Genomic DNA, 20,091 nt, shown 5'->3' on the forward strand with positions numbered 1-20,091 from the left:
ACGTGCCCATTTAGGCGTACTCTATACATAATAACAAATGACTTCGATAATGTAAAATTATTCACAAAAAGCAATAAAAATACAAGATATCAGCTTTTTACCAATTACATCCAATACTCTGCGTTTGATACTAAGACAACAACCAGCAATATTGTGAGGTTGCAAGGATTGTTGAACGTCATCCGTTTTTTTAAGCGATTTATAACGGATTCCCGTTTACAGTATGTCACGTTTGTCACACGCATTTACATTCATTTTAAATACTGTCCTGCATTAACAAGAAATTGTTATCTTGATCTCTCTTGTGCTATTTCTTGTTAATTCCTTGCAATTCGCAGGCAATAAGGTTTTTCCTTGTATCGGATTGTGTGTGTTTATTTTCATAATTTACAACATTTACAAGGATATTTCAAAAAGAGAGTGCCGCACTCCCCATGCTCTGCTCTGTAGCAGCATCCTCCGTTCATAACCAGTTTGTATGATTGCTCTTCATTGTTTTGTCATTACACTGCAAAAACTCCGGTGTTGATTTTACACCAGCCTGGAATCTACATGTATATATGTCCACACCAGAGAAGTAATGAAACAACACCACTTTAAAATCAAACCGATGCTGTTTTAATACTAATTGGTGTTGTATAAACACCTATCTGGTGTTAGACCAAAACTATACTGGTGTTGTTTAACACTTCACTGGTGTGGACATATATAGATTCCGGGCTGGTGTTAAACATGTTAAATCAACACCAGAGTTTTTGCAGTGTATGTTGCATTGATTATTATGTCAAGATGTACAAACAAAGCATTATAATTAAATCGCGGGAAATGGGAATGAACGATATGAAATATCAAATGAAATTATGAGATCAAATAAAGTCATCGGATTGTGTTCTATTTAATTTAAGGTCAGCCCTTCAATCTCTACATATAAAATGCTACAAAACCAAGGCATCGAACCAATGATGTAATCGGCAATATAAAGTTATACTTTGTTACTCTAATGAAAACATATTAGGTAGTTTGCTTTTCTCTGCTTAGATTACGTTTTGTACACAATATTTACCTACCCTATTTACAAACGATATACACGTACATACCACATTCAACCTCATATGTGGTATATGTTTAAAAACTGATTGTTTATTTCTAATCAGATCATAACAATGCAAAAGTACTATGAAAAGTGCCTGTTCAGACAAGAAGTTAGCTTATAGTGTCAGGCATAAGAAAATGTGACCGAAAATCCATTCATTTCTTTAAAGAACGATTACACAGTATTGATCAGTAGAAATTAACTATCGGAAAAACCAGTTATCGCAATGACAATCGGTCAAATACAGACCACGATGTGGGAAGGGATGTGTTACAATCGCCCTGTCCATGTTGGTTCTCTATCTTCGACTATTTTAAAATCGGTTGGTCAGAAACAACTTAAAAAGCACGTCCACCCCAGCGAAAACTTAATTTGGATAAAAAAGGTAGATTCGAAAAAGTGCGACGCTGGAAATTTCATCAAAATCGGATGAAAAATAGGAAAGTTATATTGGTTTAAAGTCTCGCTTTTTTCCACAAAACAGTTATATTCCCAGCAGGGTAATAACATCAACTGATTATTTCATTTGAATTTTTTATTCATTTCTTTCTAGTCTTTTCCTTTACCCTGAAAGAAAATACATGTATAACTGAAAATACAGTATGTATTGATTTGACCATAATTACATTTATTTATTGATGGCATTTCTATGCAGCATGTTGCATCAACAGTAAGGGGTTTTGTTTCTTGGTTAGAACTCGAGTATTCAACTAAACTAAACCTCGAAACTGGGCCTAGGATTAGTAAATTCACAATAGTGAAACAATCTGATATTATTTCTCAAATGCATGACCTTCAATGATTATGTAACTCGCCGATGATCAATATTATGATAATAATTGAGTAACCAGATTCTTAGAAAACGTTATGAGAAACTGTATACATGTACAAACTTTGTTTCATAGATTACATGATGTCCCTTTATTGCGGTAAACATACATAATTATATAAACGCATACATCACATTGTACATGAGTTCACGTGGACCTACTCTAGGCATAACAATTAAACATAATTATAAAAAAACACAAAATGCATGAATGGTAACATTTACAACAGTGCAACAGTCTGATCTTATCCTATATACAAACTTTATACGTACAATATAAGGTTGTAGTGATAACGTAATCTATTTTTTGTCTTGCCATAAGCATACACATGTATATACTACATCGTATTACGTGCCCTTGTAGGCGTACTCCAAACATAAGAACAATAGCTACAGCAATATAAAAAAAATACACAGAGTTACGTTAATGCAATATACTGCTCATGAGTATAATATATGCACAACATTTTTTTACAATTTACACCCGATACTGTGATATAAGATACTATTACAGCAACCAGCAAAATTGTGAGGTTTGTTAAGATTGTTTAAGATGTTGAAATTCATCCTTTTCTTACTTCAATTTTAAAGGTCAAGTCCACTTCAGTAAATTGTTGATTTGAATCAATAGAGAAAAATCAGACAAACATCATGCTGAAAATTCAATAAAAAATCAGATGTAAAATGAGAAAGTTATAAAGTTTTCGCTTATTTTCACAAAACAGTTATATTACAATCTAGTCATATGGAAATGGAAGAATTGATGATCTCCCTCACTCACCATTTATTTTGTTTATTATTGTTTGAATGATACAATATTTCAATTTTACAGATTTGACAATAGGGACTAACTTGGCTAAAGCATAAAATGTAAACAATGGTAATTCCACATCTTTAGGGAGAAATACAACTTTGTTTCACAGGACAATTAGGAGAAAATTAGAATATTTCATATAATAAAATACAAAAGAAATAGTGAGTGGGTGATGTCATCAGTTCCCTCATTTTCATACCGACCGGGATGTGCATATAACTGTTTTGTGAAATTAAGCGAAATTTATCAACGTCATAACTTTCTTTTTTTTTACACCCGATTTTGATGAAATTTTCAGTGTTATGCTTTTTGGATTTTTCTCTTTTTATTCAAATAAACTCTGGTTAAAATTAACTAGTCCTTAAATAGCGAACAATTTGTGACTGATAACCCATCGATTCCTGCATGCCTGATTGAGGTATGCAATGTTTGCCATGTACTTCACATTCATTTTGCTGCCCTGTACTGACAGAAATGGTTATCTGAAACTCTTTTGTCTGTTTGTGTCGTTTATGTTTTATAATTTCATACAATTTTTAGGCAATAAAAGCTTTTATTTTTCCTGATTGTGGTTGTTAATTAAATTATTTACACAAATATTTCAAAAAGAGGATGCACTCTTCAAGCTCCACAATTTAGCAGCATCCTCCATTCATAACCAGCGTGCATGGTTGTACGTGATTTTCTTTATGTAATATTAATTATTATGTCAAGATGTACAAACAAAACATATAATGCGATCGACGGAAATGGGAATGAACGCTATAAAAATTCAAATGAAATTATGAGATTAATTAAAATCACCAGATCGTGTTTTAACTTTAGGTTAGCCCATCAATCCCTAATATAAAATTCTACGAGACAAAGCATCGAACCAATGATGTAATCGGTAATATGAAATAATAGTGTGTTACTTTAATAAAAACATATTTAATTTGCATTTCTCTGCTTAGATTATGTGTTGTACAAATCTTTAATTTTAGCTATCCTATTTACAAACGATATACACGTACATACCACATTCAACATCATATCACATATCTCAATATGTGATATGTGTTTAAAAACTGATTGCTTTATTTATAACCAAGATCATAAGAATGTAAAAGTACAGTGAAAATTGCCTGTTCAGACACGAAATTAGCTTATCGCATCAGGCCTACAAAATTAATTGTGAACGGAAACCTTTCATTTGTTAAGAGAATAAAAATTAACTATCAGAAAAAAATGTTATCGCAATGACAATCGGTCCAATACAGGCCACGATTTGCTATGAGGCAGTGTTGTAGTCAAGGCTCAAACCTCCAAGGCCAATGTCAAGGCCTGAAAACCTCAAGGCCAAGGCCAAGGTATTTCAAACTTTCAATATATGGAACAATGAGCCAACAACAAGGCGGCAGATATGGCGCACAGGGCAAAATGTATAAAAAGTTGGAGCGAGCGAGCAAGCAAAAATTTTGACCCTTGTACATGTAAAACAAAAATAATTTCCTGATAGATTTAGACATAATATTAAAGTAATAATACTTTTTTTTTTTCTAGGCGATTTACATTGCAATATTTATCATTACTACCGTCATCTGATCCTGGCATGTCCATTCTCAACGTATGTCCTTCTCCACTCCCTGGGACGGGCGGCAGAACGTATTTTTGTTTAAGGGGGTCAAAGCTAAAAAGGCCAGTTATATGTCAAAATGGGCATTTTGGTGCAAACAGATATTTTCAAAATGAGATTATAATCTGCGTGAAGTATAGTGTGTGTAAGAATTTTAAAATTGTAGAACTAGATTTTTGGTGAATTATGGCGCTAATCACTGTTAAAAGGGCATCCTTGCAAGATGTTGCCAGTGCGAATCACGAGCTCAAACCTCTGGATATTTCGTGTTTAAATTAAATATTCCGAGCTGTTTTTGTAATCGTGAAAAAGATGTGTATCTCACGACAGAATTAATGCGAGCGCGAAGCGCGCGCCGAAAATTGTATAATTTACTGACCAGAAAAGGAAGCTGTTAAGGGCTGGATTTAGTGACTCATAAATATGATACATACAATCAAATAATGCGAGCACAAAGTGCAAGCTCAAAAATTTGTGATATTCCAGCCTGAAAATTGGACATTATAAACATTTTTTTTTGTAAACGAGAACAGAATGAGTACCTTACTTAACAATAATTGATGCAAGTGCAGAAAGCGTGCCGAAAATGTGTGATATTCCCACCTGAAAACTGGTCATGCTAAAAATGTTTGTAACCATGAACAGGATTAGTAATGTGCTTAACAATAATTGATGCGAGATCCAAAATTTTGTGATTTTTTAACGTTTTACTACTTTAAAAGGTTTTAAAGGTATTTCTTTTTTAAAAGGGCATATTTCATTTTGAAAAAAAGGCATTATCTATTTTGGAAAAGGGGCATTTTTTCCTACCGGGATTTTTTTTCGGGGGGAGGGGGCAAGAGAGCATAAAGCGCAAGTTGAAATTTTGAAATGCTGACCTGCAAATTAGTCATTTTAAGGACTCGTAACAGTTTTCAAAGCTTTTTTTCTGCTTCAAACCAATTTTAAATTTCAATATTGATTTTTTTGTATCTTCTACACTTAAAATACCTCAGGCTTTAATACCGCATTAAAGAATACTAACAAAATGAATTTATATTCAAAAGGACATAAAATAAACGGGTTGCACCACATACCATTAGTTGGGGGGGGGGGAAGGGATAATCTAAATTGTTTCTTCAAATGTTCAGTAATATAGTTTTATATTAAACCATATCGACACAAAAACAAATACGTTGTTTATTTCCTTAAAACTGTGGTGAAATGAAATTCACTGTCGGACCATATGATTAAAAAGAAGTAAACATTTTTTTTTTACGATCTGAGGCACTAGACCCAAAATATAATACAATAGAAAAGATGTACTAGCAATCAACATATTAACTGATTTTGCAGTATATTCTGCCTAACCACCCAAATGGTGTCACCCCCATCTTTCTTACGCCCTCACATGTTTCTCCCCTTCTCTCTCTCTCTTCCCATTCCTCTTTCTCGCCTGTTAAAAAAAAATATCAGAAGTTTTCAGAACCCCCCCCAAAAAAAAAAAAAAAAAAAAAGAGAGAGAGAGAGAGAAGTTACACCACCAAGAATACACTTATAAAAAGGAAAAGCAGTGAATGTGGAATTATTTTCTAAAAATCTTGTCACAATCTATCACAAAATAACCTTTCTTATACCAAGAGGGTTAACATTTTTGCTTGCTTGCTTCAATTGCTTTCAACCTTTTTTGCAGAAATTTTGCTCTCCAGTGTACATGCCATGCTTGGCTCATCATGCCATTGACAGCCCATTTGGATATGACAGAATTGAAATTTGTGTTCAAGTTTATCAAATCTTTTCAGAATATCATTAAGACTTAAAGACATTATTGTTGGCCAAGGAAAATAATAGAATTAAAATCCTAATGGAATATAAATCAACCTTGTTATCATTTTTTACAGATAGCTATTTTTAAAGTACGAATATTGGTATCAAAATCGCAGTCACATCTTTCAGAATTATTCCTGTCATCAAATCACTACAATCTTATGATAATATTACTATCATCATTATCATTATTATTAATATTGTCAAATCATTTGTCATGATTACAACACATTACGAAAAAATAATGTTATTTTTCATCACTGCTGTTTTCTTTGTTCTTGATAATCATCTACTGCTACTGCTGACTGGTAATATTGACCATTAGTGCCATTGAATATACAGGACAAGGGAAACATTTATATTTACTTATATAAAACAAATGAAAGTGCAAAATACAAAATGCCTTGGAAATGCCTTAAAAATGCCTTCAAATTTTAAGGCTCAAAATCCTCAAGTCCAAGGCCAGGGCCCTCTTAAGGCCAAGGCTTGAATGTTCAAGGCCAATGCTTTGAAAAAGTAGGCCTTAAGGCGCATTAAGGCCAAGGCCGAGCATCAAGGCACTACAACACTGTTATGAGGTGAGGTATAGTCGCCCTGTCCAAGTTGGTTTTCTACCTTCGACTATTTCGAAATCAGTTGGTCAGAAAATAATTATAAGACACGTCCACCCCAGCGAAAAATTAATTTGAATAAATAGGGAGATTCAGAAAAGTAACTCTGGAAATGTCATGGAAATCGGATGTAAAATAGGGAAGTCATATTGTTTACAATCTCGCTTTTTTCCCACAAAACAGTTATATTCCCAGCAGGATATTTAAACATATACTCATTTTTTTCTTTTGAAAATTATTATCCCGATGAATAGATTTGTATCATTTTTAATTTAGGAAGCATTTTCAATATAGAAAAAACAGGTAGCACCAATGGCGATGAGAATTATTCAAGAAGGAACAAAACCCCATTTTACGTTATTTGACAGAGATATGCGCTGAGTATGTTTGTATTATTTCAAGTAAATACTAAGGCATCTCATATTTTATAATGAAATGCAAAGTAATAGTGACTTATTTATTCCCCCAATTTGAATTCCACTACCATCAGAATTAGCATAACCACTGACTGTTATATCACTGTATCCAAATCTATCTATCTTCATATTTTTATGTTTTAATCTTTTTCAGAATTTTTATACTTATTGGTTTATGCTCAAGTTGTCGTTTTGGTTTAAAATAGGCCTATTTACAACAATATTTTGACGAGGAGGCTGCACACTACAACTTGTACACGCTATGCTTTTTAGCAGCCTCCTCCATTTCAAACATGTTAGTGTGATTATCGTAACTATAATTTTTGTACGAAAAAATGCTATGTTTCATCAGGGACGTCTCCCTCTCACGTCCCTGGTTCCATTGCGTGTATATTATGTAATATTGTAGGAAGAAAAATGTAATATGTAATATAAGGCAATATAAATGAAATGAAAAAAAAAATGAAATGTCAAATGTTTTCTTTCATATCACAGTTTACACGAATTTTCAGCGTCTTATTGTTTTTTTTTTTCTCATTGATATGTCCTTTTTCGTTCGGGCGGACTTCCGCTTGTACTCTCTGCACAGGACCGTTCACCGTGGAGCATCTTGTCCAGTGCATGACCCATCCCATTATCAAACTATGGCTATGAACAAAAAAAAATCGACGGATCGCTTAAATAAACGGGTAAACAACATTTGCTTCTGCATGCGACATTTACTCCGGTCTCAATATCTCAGAGGGCATATGGTCAGAGGATTGTATAATAGTTTTTGGTTCAAACTAACGAAAAGATAACGATGAGGGCTTAAACAATTCTGCAGGTTATGTTACATGGTTGGCGTAACGTGCAGATTTTGCTTCGGAGCATGTCGCGGGAGCAAATGTTATAGAACTACATACTGGCTCCAAACATACGTTGTCCTAAATTTCCCAAGACAGAGTATACGGAGACCAAAGAATGATATCATTTGTATTAATCTATTCTCATTTTTTAATACCCATGCATGTCGGTCATTACGTCATGGTAGGTCATGACAATGGCAAACTACTGATCGAGAGCGGGAGCATCTCTCTACATCTAAAAGTATTCCATATACTGTACGGTAACCGAAACGAAAGAACCCTGTTTTTCATGTTAGCTGCCATGCTAGGATCGTCTGATTCTCAATGATCTTGATGCCGCAACTTCCTCTTCGAAAGTACTCACTGTATAGTGGTGTATGAGAGGAGAGAGAGATACATACATATTAATAAGATTGTTGTGAAATGGAGGAAAACAACTAATAAGAACATGAGGAAATGGCAAAAGAGAAGTCGGGGGAATCAAATATATTGGTGTACACACGCGTGACCCCCCCCCCCCAAAAAAAAAAAAAAAAAAAAAAAAAAAAAACACGCGTTTAAAGGGATGTTTTTTTTAGTTTTGGACGCGGGCTGCGCGTGCATTAAGGGTATTAAAAAAACCGATTTAAAAAATAAGGGTGGTTTTGAAAGACTGGTTAGGGTATGTTTTTTATCCAAAGATTTTTTTTAAGACTAGCCAAACGTGTTTAGGGCATGTTTTTCCTCAAGCTTTTTCCCCGGGGCTTTTTCCTCCTCGTTTCTGAAAAGAGTTCAGATTTTTCCCGATTGTGGTATTTCAACTGAACTAAGGGGGGGGGGGGAGTATGTAATACCGATGAATATATTTTTGTTTATATTTAAATGCATTGTTAGCAAGAAGACACAACTTGTATAGGGGTCACATTCTGGCGACAGCTTGTTTAGGGGTCAAACTGTGTTAATGAAGCTCGCGAAAAATTTGTTTAGGGGGTTCTTTTGCACACAGAGAAAAACTCGTTTAGGGTGTGTTTTGAAATAATTTGCCTACGCGTGTGTAGAGTAATACATTTGACTGCCCCCCCCCCCCCCGGAAGAGAAGTTGATAAGTAATAGAAAGACATTCACATGTACACTCTTAAAAATGTTGGGCAACATACGGTCCACACAACAATTGGTTAAAACTTTATCCAATTCTGGGTAGTTTTACACCAATAATGTGTGCTTTGGGTGAAAACTACACAGTATTGGTGTAAAACTACCCAGAATTGGATAAAGTTTTAACCAATTGTTGTGTGGACCGTATGTTGCCCAACATTTTTAAGAGTGTATAGAGTTTGGAGGGGGGGCAAGTCAAGAGAGGGAGAGAGAGAGAGCGCGCGCGCACACAATTTGGGTGGAGACTCTGTAGGACGGATGATTTTCGAACTAGCAATAATACCTAGTATAGAGAGTGTATCGGCGTGTACCATGATAAAAAGGCACTCATTAATTTCGACTTTAATAAGTTTCCAACGCGATTAGATGAATATATTTCTTTACGCATATCTTACTTTAATTAATTGTTAAAATGATGTTCAATTTTCAGGTATGCATTGTAAGCTAACGAAGCAAACTTTATATAATTAGAAACTCTTATCATTGTAGTAACGTGGTCATGCTCTCTCTTGAATAGTCATTTAAATTCAACTGTGGCAACAATCTTCATTTTTCTCATCTCGTTTTTTTTATTTGTGATCACACACATCCCTGAATGCATTTTTGAATGTGATTTGCTTGTCTTTCGGCCAGACTAATCGACAAAAAATACCTTCCGCTACAAGTATTGAAGAACATACTTTCTGTCAAAATATTTAACATGAATTTTGATGAGTTTAGAATGATAAGGACAGAGCGGTAATTGGTTTTATATCTCATAATATTTATTGGAAAGTATAATGGGATCTAGCTAGCTTTTCTTGGAAAGTGTAGAAATGTAAAATAACTTTTATATTATTTTGAACATATAAGACGAACAAGCAAAACACCATCACCACATGGGGATCTGCATAATAAAAAAAGAAAAGGAAATGTTTGATAAAATGAGGTCTTATGACTTACCGATCCGGTTTGCCATGTTCTATCTCCACTTTTATCCTATGTTCATCATCGAAATCAATACTAGAAGGATCTAAGCTCTCATTAGTCCCACATCTTGTGAATCTAATAATATATATTAACATCAAGAAAATATACATTCGTCGGAATAGAGTGCCTTGCGTGTTATGGGGGAGGTTTATATTGTGTGGTTGGGCTCTATAGGGAAAGCGAAGTAAAACTTCGGCAAAGGCGGGGACAAAACTATGGTTTAATAATGGACCGACAAGATTTGAATGTCCTTTAATAGGTTAAAAGTATGAGGGGTTAAAGGGGAATCCAGCCTTGGCCATAAAAGGTTGTGTTGGGAAGGAGAAAAATAAATTAAATAGAATGGCGAAAGTTTGAAAGAAATCGGACAAGTAATAAGAAAGTTATAGCTGTTTTAAAATTGAGATCACTAATAGTATGTAGATTTGAAATTGGCAACTGAGTAAGTAAATTATGACAGGGGGCAAGGACAACTTTCCCATAGGCCATGTACTTTATTATCAGGGATTTGTGGTTTTCTCCTAAGTACCCATTCCCCTGGGGCAGTAATCTTAATATAATCCATGTAGTATATTGTGTTATGTCCTCATGAAAGAAAAATATAATTTGAAATAAAACTTTGGGGAAAAATGACATTTTAGCCATAATATGTATTGGAGTACATGGAAGAGTAGCCCTTGCCTTACATCACTATGACATCCCATATGCGGCCAATTTGAAATCTCCATGGGTATAGTGATTACCAATATTTTCAACTTTTAAAAATTCATAACTTTCTTGTTGTTTGTCCAATATTGTTCAAACTTTCACCTATCAACTTGTCTGATTTTTCTTTTTCTTATAAAAACACATTTTTATTTGGGTTGGATTCCCCTTTAAGATGTAAGTATACAACAAATAGATTTGCATAAAATAAAAAGGAAAATGAAATACGAAAGCAAGGTGCTGTCATTCTTAAGCAAAAGAGCATCTTCCCATCCATGTCCATGGCCCATCAAAACAAAATGGTCCCGATATAAATGCAAGACAATAAATTATTCCGATAATTCGCGTTCGAATATTTTGAGCAGTATCCATAATGAAAGTATGTGTAATTATGTCAATACGTGCGGTCGAGCATTTTGCACATCATAGTAAAGAAGGAATTAACTCTAATAATCTAAATAATTGCCGTATCTTTAATGTCATGCTTAAACACAGCATGAGATACTAGACAACGGATTTTATAATTTTTTCTATGATGAGTATTTATTTTACATTATACATAAAATATCCTTTTTATATATATCATTGCCAACCGAGTTGCATAAGCGTTTCTTGTTATGTTTTTAGCAGTATGTGTATCTTTCACAATAAAGAACCGAACAATGGACATTTAGAAAGGGTGTACCTGAATCAAAGCAATAAATGGTCATCGCTAATCAAAAGATGATAGAAATAAAAGAAAGACATCTCACCCCAGGATCCTCAGATGTTTGAGATCGTGTGTTGATCTGAAAGCTTGAATGATGTGTTCGGCCTGATCGTTACCGATGTCGAGATCTGTGAATGTGACCTTGACAAGCTGAGATGAGACCTTGTGGAGATCATTGGGTAGTGAGGTGTGATTATCATGAAGAGAAGCCGGGCGATTTAAACGCTCATCTGTTTGAATGGTTAGTTCTGTCACTGCTGGTAGATGGATCCTCTGGATGACGTCACATCTGATCGTGTACCGTACCTGTATGGTGATCCTCTTCACATTGTGAAACATCGATCCACAATCCTGCAATCCTTCTAGTGTCTCATCACTAACGCTCAGATCAGTCACATTTGAGCTCGTGTAACATTCATCCTAAAATAGATGCAAAATAAATGAAACGAACCTAAGAGATGACAAGAGATCATGCTAGTGGAAACATGGTGTATAATGATTACCATATGCCATCGGCTGACAATTAACAAAATAGAATAGGAGAGAAACAATATAACAAGCTAAAGAAAAAAAACAAACACCCAAACCACATCACAATGCAATTCATCAATAATCCATCTTCTTTACTATGATTGTATTTTTTATCATGTTAATCATAATTTTTAAGAAACACCAAGGTTGACTCTGTATTCACTTTTCTGCACCCCACCATGTATTTTCTATGATAAATTCACATTAACCAACATGTTCTTGCAAAAACATACTTCATTTTATGAATACAAACAGAAGATCGGTAATTGCACAACAAAATGAAATGAAAAAAAAATTAGAGTAGAATCTGTAATTTAATCAAAACTGGATGTAAAATTAGAAAGCTATGTACAAAAAGTTCGATATTTTGTTCGAATTATGCAATATTTTATTTTCACAGTACAGTAACACTTCATTAAATCAAAATAGTTCACAACAATGGAAATTTACCTTGATCAGGAAGAAATCAAACATTATTCAACATTGTAATGAGAGAGAAAATATATATATATCATGCAAAATCAAATAATGTAAGGGATTGCTCCCGGGGGGGGGGGGGGCACTCAGTATATAATGCATAGTGGGTAAGTGCCTTGGAGGGGCCTCCCATTTTTACACTGAAATTTCCGTTCCAAGGCATAGCATTTTTGTCTAATTGAGAAAAAGAACAAAAAAAGCCGCTCCAAGGCATAGCATTTTCTTCTTATCGGGAAGAAAGAAGAAAGACATCCGCTCCAAAGCTTCGCATATTTTCCGTTACGCCGTTCCTGCCGTATTGATCTGCTACAATGAGCCGCAATTTTGGTGAAAAGCGGCCGCAAAGCGCTGTCCGACCATCGCCTCTGCGCTAGCGCACCCGGCGCCCGTGCCGCCGGGCTAGCTGCATGCACGTATGCCCGTTCCATAGGGATGAATACGCAGGCGACCCGTTCAAATGACACACATTTGTCGTTCCAAAGCCCGTTCCGAGGACCCTCCTTTTTACAATAAGCCCGCTCCAAGGCCCCCGTTTTTTGTCTTGCCGGTGTAGCGGCGGATTCGGTTCCACCGGCGGATACCGTATCCGCCGGCAGATATCGTTCTAAATGGCCGATATCGTTTTTAATCGGAACCATATCCGCCGGGTTTGCGCGGCTTGAAGTTTGCAGATTTGGTTCCTCGGCGGATTTGGTTCTATTGACTATACGTGTAATTCAGACAACCTCGGCAGCGCGCGCATGCGCGGCTCTGGCAATGTCAATCGCAATGGGGGGGGGGTGATTTTCGTCCGCCTTTAGTGAATTTTTATTCAGGGGCGGATCCATACAGTGTTCGACATAGGGCTCGATGGGGGTGAGGATTAATAGGAGAAATAATGTATCGATATTTCTTGTATTTCATAGACCTGGCACATACGCCAAAACTTTGCTATTTATTATTATCAGATTTTGATGAAATTTTTATCATTTTGTTTTTGTGAATTTGTATACTATTTTCAGTCCGCAGTATGCATCGATCTCTTTAAACATGTTAACTGTGCTTTTTCACACCAATGTTAGTGTCAGTTTGCCAGACTGTTTGGCGAAAATGTGCACCCCCATACAGTGCGTATAAAAAAAAACGGGACAGTTTTGAAAAGTCTATAAAAAATTGTTTCAAATTATGATATCTATATTTTGATGTTAATAGATGCTCTGAAATCTTATCTTTGAAATGCCATTAAAAAAAAATTGTTTATGCTTGAGCGAACACGTGACGTTTTTGTTGGGGGTTCAAAGAGAGGCTTGCGCCAAAATGACAGAAATTATAAATTTGATGATCAGACTTTTTGCTAATCAGCAGGCTTCCTTTTTACCTTTTCATTATCTTCGCCATGATTTTCGAATTATGCTGTCAAATTTTATTTACAAATGTATTTATATACTTGAATTATTTTGTTTTTTCATTAAAACTTCTTTAACCTTTGAATTTTCCTTCATAAGTAAAAAAAGAAGACTTTTGTCAACCCAAGGAAGAAGATTTGCGTTATTAATCATGTTAATTGGGAGAACTTGTAGTTATTCAAATCGTATTTTATTAGGTGAAAAAAAATTACGTTATGGTACCTTTATAATAGAAAAACATGAATCCTATTTTCAAGGGGTCATTGATTCCTTGACCAAGTTTAATTAAGTGCTTGACAGGGCAAACAGGAAAGGATTAATGTCTTTCAATGGCAATATGACAATTTTGAAGGAGCTAGATATGGCAGATCGGATAAAATGTATTTAAATAGTTGTGAGCGAGCATGCAAAAATTTACACTTTTTTTAATATCCAATTCTGTGATAGATTTTGACAAAATATTTAGAAAATAAATCATATTTCACTTTCTATCTTTCCTTGTATTCCCTTTCCACTTTTTTATTGGGGGGGGGGGGTAACACCCCGAGCCCCCACCCATCTGTATGCCACTGTTCAAAAGCACCATAACCTTTGTAGCACACAATGGAAGGATTAAAAAAATACACGCTTTCCCATGCTTCGGTTTAAAAATTTTGTTTTTGCTTATAGAATGAATATTGAAAGCTAAAAGAGAACATATTGAAAAGAAACAACAGAACAATTCAGGCAAATAAACAGATTCGAAAATGAATTTTAACAGCATAATTCTAAAATTATGTCAAAGATAATTGAAAGGTTAAAAGGAAGTCTGCTAAATAGCAAGAAGTCCGATTATCATATTTATCATGTTATGACATTTTGGCGCAAGATTCCTTTTTAACCCCAAACAAAAACATTCCGTGTTCGCTCAAGCATGAACAAAACTATTTTTTTTAATGGCATTTGGAAGATAAGACCTCAGAGCACCTATTAACACCAATATATAGATGTCATGATTTGAAACAAAAATTTTATAGACTTTTCAAATCTGTCCCGTTTTTTTCGATACGCACTATTGGTTTTTGAAACTACAAATGTTTAGAAAAATTTCAACAAATTAAAACTTCATATTTCCAAATAAATGATGCAAATAAGTGTATGAAAATATGTTTTGCTGTTAACTCATATTATTGCTTGTAGAATGCTAATTTTGGGTGAAAACATAAAAAAAAAAAAAGAATGTCAAAACATGATTTATTTCTTATGTAGTTTATTGTAGGCCAATTTTTAATTTATCATGTATTTTTTTTAAATTCTTTTTTCTTCAATATTTTTGTTAAGGAATCTGAACTTGGGGACCGGAAGTTCACCCTGACAAAAGTTAGATACGCCACGTATCGTATGCTCCTTAATTTACCTCTCAGTCATCTAATTTTAAGATCAATATGGGATCTTTAGTGAAATATAATTTCTCCTTTATATCTTTTGTTTCTCTTACTATACCCCCTTCTGGTTTTTCATCTCTTTATTTTTTGCCTTTCTTTCTGTCCCTGCTCATTTCGCCCCTTTTGCCTCTTCTCCAGTTTCCTAACATTTCTGGCACATTATGAATATATCTGGGGCGTATACGCGTGGGTGATATAGCACCAAAAATGGAGAAATAGAAAGAGGAGGGAAGGGAGAAAAAAAATAAACGAGAAAATGTGGAGGAAATAATAATAATACATAGGCATTTCGCAAATCAAGAATTTCATTTGCAGTGATCATTATCTACACTTCCCTTTAGAAAACTTATTACAAAATCCTGCCATTGTTTGCCTTTATTTAATACTCTGTATCAATCATAATTGATGCATATTGTATCCAATCTATCCCTAAAATTGTGATAAGAAGGATTTAATAGGTATAAAATAAATTAAAAATGCATGTTTTTTATTACAAGACGTATTTTTTTTAAAACAGTGCACACCTATATAGTTACCACTAATGCATATAGCATTTCCATTTATTTGAAAGCAAGATAAAAGAGCGTTGCAGATTAAATGCCTCCAGGCTCACGGGCATAGGTGCCGCGGCCGGGGATCGATCGAACCCCGGACTTTCTATGTATAGCCAGGCCGCCTAGACCACTCGGCCACGGCACCTCCACGTATGTGAGTGAAGGATATCGCGATAGCGCAAGAACGATATCTTCCGAAGAGAGTGGCCTTTTTTGGTACTGAATCCGCCGGAGTAGAACACGATCCGCCGGCGGATTTGGTGCCTAGAACAGTATCTGCCAGGCGCAGGATCCGCCGGTACACCGGCCGCGGCACATACCCACTACTTTTTTGGTCGAGTGCCCCCCCCCCCCCCCGGGGGATTGCTTCATCAGTTTCCTCATTTACATGCCAATCACGATGTGTACATAAATATTTTTGTAAAATTGAATAGAGTATTATTTGACGTCCGATTTGGGGGGAAACGGTCAGGAAAGGAGCTTGTTTTGTTTTCATTTGTTATGCATTGCAACTATTCGAAGAACAGTAAAATGAAGTGGCGTCCTTGGGTAAATATATCTATATTATTATTTTTATTATAATTATTATCATTATAATAATCATCATTATGTGCAAAACGGGCTAGACATTCATGGCTGAAGAAGATAAAGACATTTCTATTTCACTCCCTAGTACTTAAATCAGTGCAATCAAATTCAGTGGAGGAATGAACCAAATACTTTAAGGGAGCGGGCATGGCACGAGAGGCAAAAGTTTACCCCCCCCCCCCCGCCCCCCCAAAAAAAAAAATGCGAGAAAGAAGACAACAATTTCTTTCTTTTTTTGCCTTTATATTATTTTTTAAATAAAAAAATGATTTGGCTGTATTATTTTATCTGTAGGCCTACTCTGATGTTCACTTTCTACTTTACCGCACTTCAAGTCGATTTCGACGTATATCTTTGCTCTATTTTCAGACGGACATGCCCCTGTGCCAAAACTGTAGTTTGACTATCAAAAGGTGAAATAATGATATTCTTAAACGATCAACTACACAGTCACCCAAAATCAGGATTTAAACAAAGAATTGAAAAAACCTCAAATCCTAATATATGTATACAAAAAATGATTTTCAATAGGACCACAACATTACCACACCTTTTAAAGTTGGTGTTAGCACAGAAAAAAAGAGGAAAATACATCTATGATTTGATTTCAAGTACTGCTACATCTACATGTAAGTACCTCCTTTTTGATATTACCTTTGCAGTCAAGGCCATCGATGATGATGAAGAGCGGAAGTCATCATGATGCTGATTCATCTTACAATATGTACAAAGGAACTGAGCGAGGTGACGTAATGCAGACGGACGTTCACTGGGATCAGCATAGAGATCAAGAGTGTCTATTTGCTATAATAGTAACATCAAATGAAAGTTAAAATCACTTGTCGTAACTATGAGCATTGTAATTACATATCGTTGATTTTGTTCACGAAAGAATACACAGATCTGATATTTTAGTAATCATGGTATAAGAATTATTATTATATAGATAATTGTTAAGGGTATATATTTAACATTGCATTTTTAGGATACCGACAAAAAAATTCCATGTTTTTTTTTCGTTTCATTTTCAGGAACATGACACTCGTAACAATATTTAATATATGTACACTGAAAATAATCATCATACAATAAAGTAGAATATCAGAATGAATAGAAATACAAAAGTGCAGGGACGGATCCAGCTTCCAACAATAGGGGGGAGGACTTTTTTTTAAACCCATATTTTCCCCGATCGGACGCTCAAAGTTGATTTTTGTTTGTTTCCTTGAGGGGGTTGTCCCAGTGGTGTAATGAGCCAAAAATCTTGAGGGGGGCTTGACACGGCGTATTACGCAGCATTATTATGAAGTTCTGAGCGAGCAAATTTTTATTGCAAAAGTCAAGATTTCTTGATTTCTTTCGTATCCCTTTCTTTTTCTCTTGGTCATGAAAAATGGGGGGGGGGGGCAAAACGTACAAGTCCTAACAATAATTTCTAGGCTTTATCTAAGCTTTATTCATATGAAACACCATAAAAGTATAATAATCTCACAAGCCTTATTTAGGGAAGGATTTTGGGAGTTTCATGCATTTTGTCCTGAAAAATGAGCATTCTGGGCAATGTTAGTAAACCTGAAGAAGATGCGTATGTAATTAGACAATTACTGCGAGCGCGAAGCGCGAGCAGAAACTTTTTATATGGGTTCTGGCTTGATCGAAAAGGGACCTGTTACGACGTTTGCAGGTAGCCATTAACCCTAAAATGGCCGGGGGGGTGGGGTTGAATCAACCCCCCCTCATTTTTTTCTGCGATAATTCCGCTGCGAGAATTGTTCTGACCGCGCCACCCGCAGAGTTTATACTTTTAAGTCTCGCGCATCTTTTGAGACCAAATTTACGACGCCCGGTTACGCGGTTCTGAAATTACGCAATATTTTGTAAGTGCATGTCAGACCAAAAATTGTTCCAAAACGTGATTTTTTGTACAAAGTCAGTGCAAATTGAGTTTTCTCATCTTATTCATAAAGATATGATTATTTTTACTTTAAATAGCTGAAAGCAATTGATTTTAGCATAATTATGCTTCAAAAAGTAGTGCAATAAATCTTGTGAAAAAATAAAGAAAAACAAAAGGTTGAAAAACAAAGAAATACATAAGAAATTCATAAAACAATAAAATACATAAGAAATTGATTTCCAAACCGAAGTTTGTTTCAATTGCCATTGTTAAGAATGCTACAAAGAATATTTTTGCCAAAAATTAGCATTCTAGAAGCTTTATTTAGTGAATTAGAGCAAAAAGTATGATTTACGCATAATTTATCATAATTAATTCATAAAAAGTAAAAATCTCATTATTTTGGAAAATTTTACCATACAGCCTTGTAGATTATATCGCACACTACCAACGTGCAAATTTTTGCGGCGCTCGCGCGATCGGCGGCCGAGATCTCAGAGGAACAGAACAGAACAGCCAAAAAAAGCCCGGCCTAGTTAGGGTTAAGACGATCCATATTTTAACTATTGAATTGGAAATTTTTGTCATTCCGACCGAAGAAATTGACATTCTCAGCAATTTTTGTAATCATTAACGGTATAGGTAAATAACCAAATAATTGATGCGAGCGCGGAGCGCGAGCGGAAAAAAGATATTTCAGAACTAAAAATGGGACACCCTATGTTTTATAAATCATGAAAAAGGATTGGTAATTTGGTATTTTCCTACATTATTAATGCGAGCGCAAAGCGCGAGCAGATTTTTTTTAATGTTCTGATCTGAAACTGGATAATTTTAGCACGTTCTGAATATAGATCAAGCTGGGTATTTCAATTGAATGTATGCGTGTGTTTTAGAGTTAGACAGAATCTGGACATTCTGAATACATTTCATTTTTTATCATAAAAATCAATAACGAGAGTGCGAAGTGAGAGCGGAAAATATTGGATCCGATATGAAGCACTGTGAAGGGGAATTGTGAAGTGGATGTGGATAGCACTTAATAAATGATGAGAGTCCAAAGTGCGAGCTGTTTTTTTTTTTTTTTGACCTAGAACCTGGACATTCTAGGCCTAAGGAAAATTTGTAATCAAATGAAAATGATCTTCCTATTCCTCTTCCTAAGCGCGATATGACACTTGTCGATATTCCTTTCTGAAAAAGGACAATTTAGTCATTAGGAATTAATGAAAATTTTATTATCATATTTATTCATGTAATAAGCCTAATGAGTGAGTGAAATTTGTTGACATTGAGGCTTGGATTCATGCGTTGATATATTTATAATGATTAATGCGAGCACAAATCACGAGACGAAATTTTTGATAAACTGTCATAAAAGGGGGGTTTTAAGGACGTTCCACAGTTATGTTTGTGCGCATCATGATCTGCGCATATTTTACACTCTGCGCGCTGACGTCACAATGGACGAACTGGTGATTCAATCAGTTGTAGGTAATGTGAGCTGATTTTTCTCCTTATCTGCATGCACTAACTGCATATCTGATGTGTTATTTTATGAAGCTGATTAACTGGAATTATTCCATGGACCATTTTTTTTATTCCTCTACAATTTCAAAATAGTTTCTTTGTAATGCTGCAAAGTATGATGAATATGACCCCGAGTTTGAATAAATGGAAAAGTGG

General features: G+C 35.0%; 1 protein-coding gene across 1 annotated transcript; it reads right to left on the reverse strand.

Moving 5' to 3' along the window:
• Window positions 1–5,542: 5,542 nt before the first annotated feature.
• LOC135153905 (uncharacterized) lies at window positions 5,543–17,308 on the reverse strand. The gene is made up of 4 exons (XM_064098730.1): window positions 17,163–17,308; window positions 11,593–11,969; window positions 10,109–10,210; window positions 5,543–8,395 (listed from the first exon to the last, which is right to left on the reverse strand). Exons 1-4 carry the CDS (start codon window positions 17,220–17,222, stop codon window positions 8,320–8,322), a joined length of 615 nt encoding a protein of 204 aa, XP_063954800.1. The 5' UTR covers window positions 17,223–17,308; the 3' UTR covers window positions 5,543–8,319.
• Window positions 17,309–20,091: the final 2,783 nt, after the last annotated feature.

Source organism: Lytechinus pictus, chromosome 4 (assembly GCF_037042905.1).
Source record: "Lytechinus pictus isolate F3 Inbred chromosome 4, Lp3.0, whole genome shotgun sequence".
NCBI classification, from domain to species: domain Eukaryota; kingdom Metazoa; phylum Echinodermata; class Echinoidea; order Temnopleuroida; family Toxopneustidae; genus Lytechinus; species Lytechinus pictus.